General features: G+C 41.8%; 1 protein-coding gene across 1 annotated transcript in view; it reads left to right on the top strand.

Moving 5' to 3' along the window:
* Positions 1 to 726: 726 nt before the first annotated feature.
* The window catches only part of LOC308325373 (GRAM domain-containing protein 2A-like), a gene marked incomplete at its 5' end in the record, with an annotated part of 27310 nt that continues 14534 nt past the window's right edge, over positions 727 to 13502 (top strand). The window contains 6 exons of the mRNA XM_080777857.1: positions 727 to 866; positions 1076 to 1126; positions 3780 to 3932; positions 10387 to 10444; positions 11483 to 11555; positions 13116 to 13219. Coding sequence (XP_080633983.1) covers positions 727 to 866; positions 1076 to 1126; positions 3780 to 3932; positions 10387 to 10444; positions 11483 to 11555; positions 13116 to 13219 — 579 coding nt within the window. The remainder of the gene's footprint in view (positions 867 to 1075; positions 1127 to 3779; positions 3933 to 10386; positions 10445 to 11482; positions 11556 to 13115; positions 13220 to 13502) is intronic.

The following is a 13502-nucleotide window of genomic DNA, read 5'->3' as shown; positions in this document are numbered from 1 at the left end:
AGAAGCCTGTTGATTCGAGGTTACTCCGCTGTGTGTGTCTCTGTGTATGACGATCAATAATTATTCCACCGAGTGGTCTTTGCGAGGGCTGGATTCTCCTCATCATGCCGTCTCTCTCTCTCTCTCTCTGTGTGTGTGTGTGTGTGTGTGTGTGTAGGGGGTGGGCCGACAGAGTGCTACACTTCTGTGACCGAAAGAGTGCTAGACTTCTTAGTAGGACGGTGTGTGACCGATAGAGTGCTAGACTTCTAAGTAGGACGGTGTGTGACCGAGAAATACATTCTTCGCAGCTGTAAGAAATGAATTAATGCAAACCGAAAAAGCGCGGTTCATTAGAGCGCATTGAACCGTGTATGCTGAACCGAACGGTTCGGTTTTCGGTTGAAAACCGCTGCACCCCTAGTAATTAGTGCATTCCACATTTTAGTGGCACGTAGAGCAGTAAGATGAAAACTTAATTTCCATATACGTATGATGCACACGTCTGCATGCGTGTATACGTATATGCAAACAAAACTTCCATTTAACTTTAATCAAACCTAACGGGTCCATGTGTACACAGCCAGAGTCTAATGATATTTTGTTAAGTGTATACCTAGTTAGATTAAAGCCTATTTCACTGTGTGCATACGTAGGTTAATTAATGTGTTAGCCTACTTGACTGTGTGCCTAGCTAAATGAAAGCTTCAGGCTGAGTTGTGTGTATATATGTCACCAAGACTCACCATGGTAACTGTCACCACATCAGCAGCCAGTAAGCAGCCATCATGTTACTTCCTCCTTGTGCTCCTGCCCAATAATAATAGGCATAATTCCACGCCCCCGGACAGCCCATTGGTGAAACCCAACAGGGAAAAGAACCAATCGTTGAAAGTTGCAAAACAAAACTAAAAACATTGTGGGCTGGTCCCTGACAGCCTGTGGATCTTCCAGGATTAAGACAAACACACAGAGACACACTCTAAAAACTGTCGAACAGGACAATTACTGTAGGTTTAGTGCATGGACGTGTATGGATGTGTGAGCTGTAGGCTACTGTGCACCTGCCCTTGTATTGTGTTGTGTCATTTGTCAGCAGGTATTATTTTGTCACCATGCTCCGGAGGCGCTCTCTGGACAGTGCTGTGTGAGTACTATAGACCTACATTACATGTCTGTTAAACTTTAAACTCACCAACATTGCAGCTGTATATGGAAAGCCTCTTCTTTGTCCTTCCACAGCAGACATGCTGATATTATGAGATACTTCAGTATACATTCCGTGCAGGTGATATGATACAGTTTAGAAGCGCTAGTCGTTGGATCTGCGACGCACCTGTTTTGAAATTGCACATGATGTGGGAGGCAGCAGGATGTTGACTTGTTATGGAAAACCCTGTTTTCAGCGTGGTCCTCTGTATAATACCGGAATCGGTCAGAACCGGTATCGGCAGATATGACCCTGCAAATAATCAGATCGGATATTGGTCATAATTTCATAATCGTGCAACCATAACGAGAGGGGGACTGGCTGTGATTGATTGATTGATTGATTGATTGAAAACTTTATTTCAGACACAATGGTCCATATGCAAACAACATGTAAAAACACAACAGTAAATACAAAAACAACAACACAGAAATAGCCTATGTATCAGGCTATTATCACTCCAGGCAGTCCTTGTCAATTATAAACATATAAACATTGGCCTCCAGTGTTTACAGAAACATGATGAGAAGACTGTGTCACTCTGTGTGATCCCTGTTAAGGCCATAATTAGTGCATTATTTGATTCCCTCAGTCTACACATGAATCTATACATAACATTCCTCAGTAAAGCATGAAATGTGGGTACATTACTGGTCACAAACATTTCACTAGCACTGGTCCATCTTGGGAGTCTCAGGAATATTCCTGAGAGTTTGTGAGAAGTCGCTCTGGATTAAGAGCGTCTGCTAAATGCCTAAATTGTAAATTGTAAATTGTGACCTGCTACCTAATGAATTGTAGCCATTTAGGACAGGATAACGCATCCGTGTGCCCGTATAGCTTTTTACCACTTTAACCATTATTTGAGACTTTAGCTGTTAAAAAATAGATCTACAAGCTACGAGCTTGTAGATCTGCTATTTTTGAAAATCATTGTTTTTAACTCATACTGTATCTTTGCTTCTGGGGGGGTCCCTGGAACAACATATTTTTTTCAGATGGGGGGTCCCTGGAACAACATATTTTTTCAGATGGGGGGTCCCTGGAACAACATCTTTTCAGATGGGGGTCCGCGGCCAAATTCAGATTTTTGGGGTCCTTACTCCTTATTTAGAAGCCCTTTTTTTATCGATTTAAATGGTTTAAAGCAAGATCAAGATTTTCAGAGTGGCAGTGAAGTTCAGCATTTAAATTCCATGTGTTCTTTTCCACACAATCAAGATGTACCATCAGGGCTGCTGATAAGAATCAGCTAGAGTGCAGATAGTGACATGTTTGTGTTTACCGTGCGTTGTTTCATCGTTTCAGCTTACCCTGGTATGTCTTCAGGGGTTTTCCTGTTAAACAAAGACGCATGTTTGAGCTTCCTTATCATAATAATAACTCATTCAGTATGATTATTTTTTTTTTGCCATGGTTGCATATTGTGTCAAATCATCTGAAAGTGACATATAAGTGCTGCTTTAATGTAATAATTGCTCAGATTTATACAGCGTGCCTAAAGTCGCTTTGTACAAGAGAGAATATACCAAACAAATTACATAGATTAAATATCTGAACATAATATAGCGCGTGAAATGTGTCATCTTCAATTACCCATCCTTGGTGAGTGAGCGCTATAATAGCTTGACACAAATCACAATCACAATTATTTAAATTTCGATGTACGCTATTGTATACAAACAACAGTATCAACTACAGTATAGTATTGACTCAAACTGTACCATTATTATGCCAGTGGTTCTCAAACCTTGTCATGTCAAGGACCGTGTTCAACCCATTCTGACCGGGAACCCATTTTGGTGTTAGCATCATGTTATGCTTTAGCTATTGAAAAATAGCAGATCTACAAGCTCATAGCGCGCCACCGAGTGGCGCGCTATGAGCTTGTAGGTCTGCTATTTTTGAAAAATCGAAGAACAACTGACCTTTTTATAGAATCTGATCTCAGGTCAGAATGGGTTAATCAGACCAGTGTGTGTGTCCAGTGGAAACCTCGTATGAATCTGATCTCCGGTCAGAATGGGTTAACAGACCCCCATCTGAAAGTATTTTGTGCCAAGGAGATTTGTGTTCAAATTTAGACATAAATTATGCAACACAAAGAAAGCCAATCTACAAGTGTGCAATGACAGGCGTTGTGAGTTTGTAGATCTTTGTAATAGCTGGAAGGTGGACCCCCTGGAACCCCTTGAAGAACCCATGGGGGTCCCCGGACCGCACTTTGAGAACCACTTATGTGGTATAGTGCCCTAAAGAAATATACTATGTAAACGAGTAGACTCGTGACTGTGACTCAAAGACTGCATACAGACTGTGTACACAGCTAACACACTTAAACAGAAAGGTCTGCTTGCTTTCTGTCCCTAAAACCAAAAACAAACATGGTAGAAGCAGCACTTTAATAGTTTTTATGCTCTACATAATCTGGAACAACAACAAGACAACTGCAGAACAACTTGAATTTTCCACTTTGAATTTCCTTCTTGTTGAAATGCACTATATACAATACAGTACAAATATAATGGCCTTGCCTATAATGCGTATATGTATATCTCTGTGTCCTGTGCTGTGCGTGTGTGTGTCATAGCAGCTCTCTGCAGGAGGTTGGGACTGGGAAGTCGTCCCATGGAGGTAGTCGTAAAGGCAGCCTGCTGATCGTCAGGCCCCCCAGAGCCAGCCAGAGCCTGGAAGAGGCCCAGCGGCAGATCCAGGAGCTGGGCCGCAGCCTCTCTAGTCTCAGGTACCTCTAGGCCAGGGGCGCCCATACTGTTTTTTAATATATCTGTTTATTATGATTATTGGCATAGAAGCATTTCAGTAATTATTAACCATAAAATTACAGATCGGACAAAAAATAGCAAAAAAACATACAAACAAGAGACTTACAATAAAAGGAGACAAAACATAACTCAAAGAAAAAGACAAAAACAATAAAATGATAACTGACAAGGCTGATGACTACACGGCACTCCGAGGACAGAAACAACATCACTATCAATTCTACAAAAACATTTCTGATGTGAAAAAGAAGACATATGCATACATGTGTACCCACATAGAAAATACAGACGTATACAGTATACACATATCAAACATTAATTAGACGACATTACGGGGCAGAACAACATTGAATTACACCACTTCAGTCCAATGTAACAAGCATCTCAATAATGGGCGACCAGGTTTTTAGATAAAGGTGTTCCCTTTTCGACAAGATGAATCTAATTTTGCAGCACTCCATATGCAGCACTCCTCCCAGCTCCCTTAGCCACATGTCAACTGTCGTAGGTTTATCCGATTTCCAGGCCTGTAGTATTCATTTCCTAGCTAACAGTGTTGCGAGCGAGATGGCCTGTGCCTCGTAGCGCCCATACTTTTTTGACTTGAGAGCTACCTTCAAAATGCCCAGCTAAATGAGATCTACCCACCCAAAATCTTTCTGAAAATAGTTTTTTTTTTAAATTACCTTTGGAATAGTGGCATGGCGTTGATGTCACATATAGAAGGGTGAAAATGGAATTGGTTGTTTTTTTTAGTAGGCCTATATAACTTTGTATAATGCTACTGAGGTTTGGGCGCAACACTTTTGAAAACATAGATCATCTTGCATTGAAGGTTTGAGCTGAGAGGCCCTTTTTGATGAGTCAAGTTCAAGTGGCAGATGCCTATTTTAAATTTAAATTATATATTTTTAGGGGCATCATGTGTTCTACCTGCACAGCCTTTGTGATCTACTGGTAGATCACGATCTACCTTTTGGGCACCCCTGCTTCTAGGCCCTGTACGTTGATCATAATCACAGTCACACAAAAGCACTTTTGCTACTTTTGAATTAGAATCCTGAAAAGTTATGGGTCATATGAGGTTTCCTTTCACCCAACAGAAACAATATCATTTATTTGAGGGGCAGGAGGTCCATCATGGCAAACATGGCCTTCATTGTGGCCTGTGAACACAAGGCTTACCTTAACCCAGGACGATTCTTAAAAAAATGTCTTCTAAATCCTAAAAGTTATCTGAAAAACTAGTGTACGTCAGTGGTACTCAACCTTTTTCATGTCAAGGACCCCCAGAATTACCTGTATTTGGCCGCAGACCCCCATCTTAAAATGTTGTTTCAGGGGACCCCCCCCCCCCCCCCCCCCCCCCATAAGCAAAGATTTAAGTTAAAAACTTTCACTCTTGATATATTCAAAGATTTGCGCCACATTTTCACGACTTTTCAAAAATGACAGACCTACAAGTGCCGCGCTATGAGCTTGTAGATCTGCTATTTCTCAACAGCTAAAGCATAACATAATGCTTAAAACACCAAAAGGGGTTCCCGCCCCAAAATGGGATTGTCAGAGCTTGCTCCAGCTTCCTTTCCTTTACTAGGCTACAACGGCCATTATTTGCCATTGTTCATTCGTCTGGCTGTACTAATGATAAAGATCGGACGTGTCCACGACACGTCGACACGCACGGGGCTGTGAGCGTCCGACAGAAGGTGTGGTTCACACACTACGTAACGTACAGTTCCGACACTGACAATGTCATGCAAGGATAAACCAAACTGGTTCCTTATCCTTATCTCACTCCTCGTGTTCTCATCATACCGTAGAGAATACCGGGGGCGGGGTAGAAACCTATTACTTAAAAGTAACCTTTGATTCTATCATTACAAAATTAAATAAGAAGGTTGCCTATAATATCAAATTATAGCAAACTCTGCCATATTTTCATACAATGCTCAGATTAGGAGCCCAAATTTGGAGCTCTTGAGATCATGGATTATTTTGGTATTGCCGTTAACACCTGAATGCAGCCTGACTACTGACCTGACCAATAATGTAAACCAACCAGAATCTCAACTGAGAATACAGGTTCTGTTTCAAAGATCCGTCACAATCTGGCCATGCAGTTCAATCCTGTCACCCTACACTGCAGAGCCACAATTTACAATTTAGGCATTTAGCAGACGCTCTTAATCCAGAGCGATTTACATTAAGCAAGAACAAAAAAGCATGGGAAAGCTAAGCTAAGAAAGTAACAGTGGAATATCTATATAATGAAGCTATACATATAAACTATACATCTATACTACTATGTATAGATGCATCTATATGTACTATGACGTGCTATGACTACATACAATGCAATTATAGTGCTGTCTACATAACATGTAGATATAAGTCTGTATCAAATGCTACAGAAATGCTATCTAAGGGGGTGGGGTAAGTGCTATGGGCCATGATGGAGTCTGAAAAGGTGGGTTTTCAGACTACGGCGGAAGATTGGGAGTGATGCTGCAGTTGTGACTGCAATGGGAAGTGCATTCCACAGTTTTGGAGTGTTGTTGTCCCGGCGTTTTTAGTGAGGGTACTTCCAGCTTCCCTGCGTTGGCTGATCTGAGCCACTATTACATACAGTAGACTTCATAGACAAGCACTTACTGTACCTGTTGTTGTTCTGTAGCTGCTGATGCCCTTTTAGGACGACCAGAATCAAATCCAAACTGTTAATTTGAGGGACAGAAGTATCTGTGTGTAACCGGGGGGGGACGGGGCGGCGTTAGCCACTTATTACTCAAATGCCTTGATGTCATATTATTCGACCATAGGCCTAATAATGCCTATCATTTTATTATTAAACCCCTCTGATCTCACATTTGGTTTTTTAAATGCAAATTTGGCGCCACCTGCTGAGAACTGCAGGTAATTCTACTAGTTCTGCATTGGCTTTAAAATGAACAGAGAATCCTTCTTGGTGCCTGTTTTCAGTACTCTTTAAAATGAACAGAGAGTCCTTCTTGGTGCCTGTTCAGTGTTCAATACTCTTTAAAATGAACAGAGAGTCCTTCTTGGTGCCTGTTCAATACTCTTTAAAATGAACAGAGAGTCCTTCTTGGTGCCTGTTCAGTGTTCAGTACTCTTTAAAGTGAACAGAGAATCCTTCTTGGTGCCTGTTCAATACTCTTTAAAATGAACAGAGAGTCCTTCTTGGTGCCTGTTCAGTGTTCAATACTCTTTAAAATGAACAGAGAGTCCTTCTTGGTGCCTGTTCAATACTCTTTAAAATGAACAGAGAGTCCTTCTTGGTGCCTGTTCAGTGTTCAGTACTCTTTAAAATGAACAGAGAGTCCTTCTTGGTGCCTGTTCAGTGTTCAATACTCTTTAAAATGAACAGAGAGTCCTTCTTGGTGCCTGTTCAGTGTTCAGTACTCTTTAAAGTGAACAGAGAATCCTTCTTGGTGCCTGTTCAGTGTTCAGTACTCTTTAAAATGAACAGAGAATCCTTCTTGGTGCCTGTTCAGTGTTCAATACTCTTTAAAATGAACCCGAGAGTCCTTCTTGGTGCCTGTTCAGTGTTCAGTACTCTTTAACCCATTCTGACTGGGCACCCATTTTGGTGTTGGCATCATGTTATGCTTTAGCTATTGAAAAATAGCAGATCTACAAGCTCATATCGCGCCACCGAGTGGCGCGATACGAGCTTGTATGTCTGCTATTTTTGAAAAATTCAAAGAACGACTGACATTTTTAGAATCTGATCTCAGGTCAGAATGGGTTAATCAGACCAGTGTGTGTCCCGTGGAAACCTCATATGAATCTGATCTCAGGTCAGAATGGGTTAAAATGAACAGAGAATCCTTCTTGGTGCCTGTTCAGTGTTCAGTACTCTTAAAATGAACAGAGAGTCCTTCTTGGTGCCTGTTCAGTGTTCAATACTCTTTAAAATGAACAGAGAATCCTTCTTGGTGCCTGTTCAGTGTTCAATACTCTTTAAAATGAACAGAGAATCCTTCTTGGTGCCTGTTCAGTGTTCAATACTCTTTAAAATGAACAGAGAATCCTTCTTGGTGCCTGTTCAATACTCTTTAAAATGAACAGAGAGTCCTTCTTGGTGCCTGTTCAGTGTTCAGTACTCTTTAAAATGAACAGAGAATCCTTCTTGGTGCCTGTTCAATACTCTTTAAAATGAACAGAGAGTCCTTCTTGGTGCCTGTTCAGTGTTCAATACTCTTTAAAATGAACAGAGAATCCTTCTTGGTGCCTGTTCAATACTCTTTAAAATGAACAGAGAATCCTTCTTGGTGCCTGTTCAGTGTTCAGTACTCTTTAAAATGAACAGAGAGTCCTTCTTGGTGCCTGTTCAATACTCTTTAAAATGAACAGAGAATCCTTCTTGGTGCCTGTTCAGTGTTCAATACTCTTTAAAGTGAACAGAGAGTCCTTCTTGGTGCCTGTTCAGTGTTCAATACTCTTTAAAATGAACAGAGAGTCCTTCTTGGTGCCTGTTCAGTGTTCAATACTCTTTAAAATGAACAGAGAGTCCTTCTTGGTGCCTGTTCAGTGTTCAATACTCTTTAAAATGAACAGAGAGTCCTTCTTGGTGCCTGTTCAGTGTTCAATACTCTTTAAAATGAACAGAGAATCCTTCTTGGTGCCTGTTCAATACTCTTTAAAATGAACAGAGAATCCTTCTTGGTGCCTGTTCAGTGTTCAATACTCTTTAAAATGAACAGAGAGTCCTTCTTGGTGCCTGTTCAGTGTTCAATACTCTTTAAAATGAACAGAGAATCCTTCTTGGTGCCTGTTCAATACTCTTTAAAATGAACAGAGAGTCCTTCTTGGTGCCTGTTCAGTGTTCAATACTCTTTAAAATGAATAGAGAGTCCTTCTTGGTGCCTGTTCAGTGTTCAATTATCTTTAAAATGAACAGAGAATCCTTCTTGGTGCCTGTTCAGTGTTCAATACTCTTTAAAATGAACAGAGAATCCTTCTTGGTGCCTGTTCAGTGTTCAATACTCTTTAAAATGAACAGAGAATCCTTCTTGGTGCCTGTTCAATACTCTTTAAAATGAACAGAGAGTCCTTCTTGGTGCCTGTTCAGTGTTCAATACTCTTTAAAATGAACAGAGAACCCTTCTTGGTGCCTGTTCAATACTCTTTAAAATGAACAGAGAATCCTTCTCGGTGCCTGTTCAGTGTTCAATTCTCTTTAAAATGAACAGAGAGTCCTTCTTGGTGCCTGTTCAGTGTTCAATACTCTTTAAAATGAACAGAGAGTCCTTCTTGGTGCCTGTTCAGTGTTCAATACTCTTTAAAATGAACAGAGAATCCTTCTTGGTGCCTGTTCAATACTCTTTAAAATGAACAGAGAATCCTTCTTGGTGCCTGTTCAATACTCTTTAAAATGAACAGAGAGTCCTTCTTGGTGCCTGTTCAGTGTTCAATACTCTTTAAAATGAACAGAGAATCCTTCTTGGTGCCTGTTCAATACTCTTTAAAATGAACAGAGAATCCTTCTTGGTGCCTGTTCAATACTCTTTAAAATGAACAGAGAGTCCTTCTTGGTGCCTGTTCAATACTCTTTAAAATGAACAGAGAGTCCTTCTTGGTGCCTGTTCAGTGTTCAATACTCTTTAAAATGAACAGAGAGTCCTTCTTGGTGCCTGTTCAGTGTTCAATACTCTTTAAAATGAACAGAGAATCCTTCTTGGTGCCTGTTCAGTGTTCAATTATCTTTAAAATGAACAGAGAATCCTTCTTGGTGCCTGTTCAATACTCTTTAAAATGAACAGAGAGTCCTTCTTGGTGCCTGTTCAGTGTTCAATACTCTTTAAAATGAACAGAGAGTCCTTCTTGGTGCCTGTTCAATACTCTTTAAAATGAACAGAGAGTCCTTCTTGGTGCCTGTTCAGTGTTCAATACTCTTTAAAATGAACAGAGAATCCTTCTTGGTGCCTGTTCAGTGTTCAATTATCTTTAAAATGAACAGAGAATCCTTCTTGGTGCCTGTTCAGTGTTCAATACTCTTTAAAATGAACAGAGAATCCTTCTTGGTGCCTGTTCAGTGTTCAATACTCTTTAAAATGAACAGAGAATCCTTCTTGGTGCCTGTTCAATACTCTTTAAAATGAACAGAGAATCCTTCTTGGTGCCTGTTCAATACTCTTTAAAATGAACAGAGAATCCTTCTTGGTGCCTGTTCAATACTCTTTAAAATGAACAGAGAGTCCTTCTTGGTGCCTGTTCAGTGTTCAATACTCTTTAAAATGAACAGAGAATCCTTCTTGGTGCCTGTTCAATACTCTTTAAAATGAACAGAGAATCCTTCTTGGTGCCTGTGCAATACTCTTTAAAATGAACAGAGAATCCTTCTTGGTGGCTGTTCAGTGTTCAATACTTTCTCTCTCTCTCTTCTGTTAGATCACAACCTATAGAAGAAGAGAGCCCGGACCAGCCAGACGGCCTCATCAACAATACAGTAGGTCCTATTTGAACTGTCAACACTTTGATCACAATCGAGATTCAATTAATTGATACATCTCAGGTTTACAGGTTTTCATATACAAGCTCCAGCATTTGCAGTTTTCAGGAACCGTGGGGGGGGGGGTGCATGCCGCCCTCAATTCTTACATTCCCATTTGATGTCATTTCCCACGTACAGTAACCCCAGAGTGTTGGTAAACCTCTATGCCTATAATAACAACCCCAACACTGTCTGCAGTGGCTGATAATAACATTCATCATCATTCGTCGCGACTTTATAATACCTCTGTGTTGTTTTCCCCTCCACAAGCTGTTTGTGGATTCTATTCCATTTATTCACTACTGTGTTGTTTTTCTATTCTAAAACGGTTAGTCCCAAATACTTGATTCTGATTGCCTGGTTAGCCATGGTAAATCTCACGATAATGAGAAAACATCCTCCTGTTCCCCCATCCATCACGGAGACTGTCAAAACATTGGAAGTGGCTCGCTCTGGTGGTGCGCAAAGTGTAGCTACTTTTGTGAATTAGGAATAGTTTTATTAGGTTAATATTGCTATATGTTTGTAACCGTTTTAGAAAAACAATTAGCCACTCGAGGTCCCAGTTTACCGGGTATTTTATAACGGCTGAATGGGTAAATGGTAAATGGTAAATGGTGCATTTACATAGATTGTGCATTACATTCACCCATTCACACACCGATGGCAGCGGAAACCATGCAAGGCACCAACTAGCACATCGGGAGCAATTAGGGGTTCAGTGTCTTGCTCAAGGACACTTCGACAGTAACTCTGGGGGAGCCCGGGTTCGAACTGGCAACCTTGCGGTTCCCATCCAGGCACTCTACCCCTGAGCCACCGCCGCTCAGGGGTCTCCTTGGGTCGGAGACCCTCCGCTACGCTTCGTGTAATCTCACTACGCCTCTCAGCCATTATAAAATACCCGGTAATAACCTGAGACCGGCATATTGCTTTATTCATATTTATTGTACTGTACATCATTCACCACTGTGTTGTTCTCCTCGCATGCAGAGCTTTGTGAAACAGAACAAGTCCTTCCACAAGCTGTTTGAAGAGCTAGTAGACGGAGAGGCCCTGACACACAGTGAGTCCATGTCACACGTGTCTTTGTTAATGTTTGTTAATTAAAGGACCACTTTACCACCTTTCAACCTATCGTCATATAATTGGTCCTCGCTTAATGTTCATGATAAAATACCACAATGTGTTTCTACTCAGTCTGTGTCTCATAGTCATGGGAGGGCTGTGGGCAGTTCAGAAACTTGTCCACCAGTGAATGACCACCAGTCACTTACCTTAATCTGATATTTGTATATCCAAGTATATATACGGTAACAGGTGCAAAGATTAAATAGCTCCATCCCGAGCACACAGCATTTCCAAACAATGTGATGAAGGTTTGTATAATAATTTCGAAACAATTTAGAGTTGAACCCACCTACGCACGGTCGGAGCCCCTGCATGTGGACTCGGGACGGAGTTATGTAATGTTTCACCCGTATCACTCATTATTGGATATAAAAACAGATTACTACACACTGGCAGATACAAAAGATTCAAAGCTACACAGCATATCTGTAGTCACATGTACAGTAGCATGGTATCTTCAAGTCTACTTCCGCATTGGAGTCGAGTCAAATGTGGAAGTAGACCGTTGACCTTCCGGGTCTTCTGGCGGTCAAATGATTTGAACACCAAAGTGCAAACGAGCGCTCAACGTTGAACCCCAGCTGCACGGGGTTTCCTCGTCATAAATGCAGGGCCCCGCCTGCAGTCCCAGCTCTCCAGTATACACTGACACGAAACAAGACAGGAACGCCCCAAAACGTCACATCCGGGACATTTACCCTGGGCAGAATTTCCTATGGCTGCCAATGCAACTTTTTCCAATCCTTAATCACATACGGACAAACATCTATGCCGATAATATCTAACCTGCGGAGGTAACGTGCCTTGTCCACGGGCAACAGATCTTTCAACCTATGTCATTGCAAATACGTTTGATAATCGCTATACTCTGCGCAATATTGTTTTGAAAATGCCGCAAATTGCATCGCAGTGAACGAGAGCAAATCACAACTTACCCTGGGGGTGGTGACTCCGCCCTGAATACACGTTGTCGTGTCAGTGTATAGGGCTCAGTGCCTCAGCACTGGCCAGCCTTCCTCCCTTTCTGGGGGCTTGGTGAGAAGTTGTGAACACAGCGCGGAGTCATGGCTCTGAGGAAGATGGAGTAGATCTTCGTGTTTCATTACATTCAGCAGCGCCTTAATTAATCAAGAGGCTTATTGTCCCAGCTGCTCCTGTCAGTGTGCTTGTCTATGTGTGATGTAATCTTGTGTGTTTTGTGACATCTGTACCCTTTGTCATAATATTTAAATTTGACTTGACTTAAAGCATTTAAGCAGTCTGTGTAATGAGTAGAACATTTTGGATAAATCGATGTGCATGTGTGTCCCTGCGTAAACATAGTGTGTGTGTGTGTGTGTGTGTGTGTGTGTGTGTGTGTGTGTGTGTGTGTGTGTGTGTGTGTGTGTGTGTGTGTGTGTGTGTGTGTGTGTGTGTGTGTGTGTGTGTGTGTGTGTGTGTGTGTGTGTGTGTGTGTGTGTGCCTGCTTGCCTGCCTGTGTGTGTCTGTGCGCCAGCGTTCACGTGTGCGTTGCAGAAGGAAGGTCTCTACCATGGGAAGCTGTACTTGTCTGTGAACTTCCTGTGTTTCTACTCGTCAGTGCTGCTCAAAGACACCAAGGTATAACGCTGCTTTCTACTGTCACTGTCGACTAGAGCTCTCAACGGGCCTGACGATTAAGGCCCGGCCCTAACTGGGCCCCAACTGATCGGGTCCGAGGCCCGGCCCGACTGATACCCGGCCCGACCATACATTTTAGGCCCCACTCTAAAACGTCGGGCCAGGCCGGGTCGCGTTTGGGCAGAATTTGAGAATTTATTATATTTACATTAGATTTTCTATCACTGATTTCACTGATTACCATACATTTTAGGCCTGGCCCGGCTGAAAACGTCGGGTCGGG

Source organism: Protomyctophum bolini, assembly GCF_963924005.1.
Source record: "Protomyctophum bolini genome assembly, chromosome: 12".
Taxonomy (NCBI): Eukaryota; Metazoa; Chordata; class Actinopteri; order Myctophiformes; family Myctophidae; genus Protomyctophum; species Protomyctophum bolini.
Note: the sequence above shows the minus strand (reverse complement) of the source record. Positions and strands in the feature narration are given on the sequence as shown.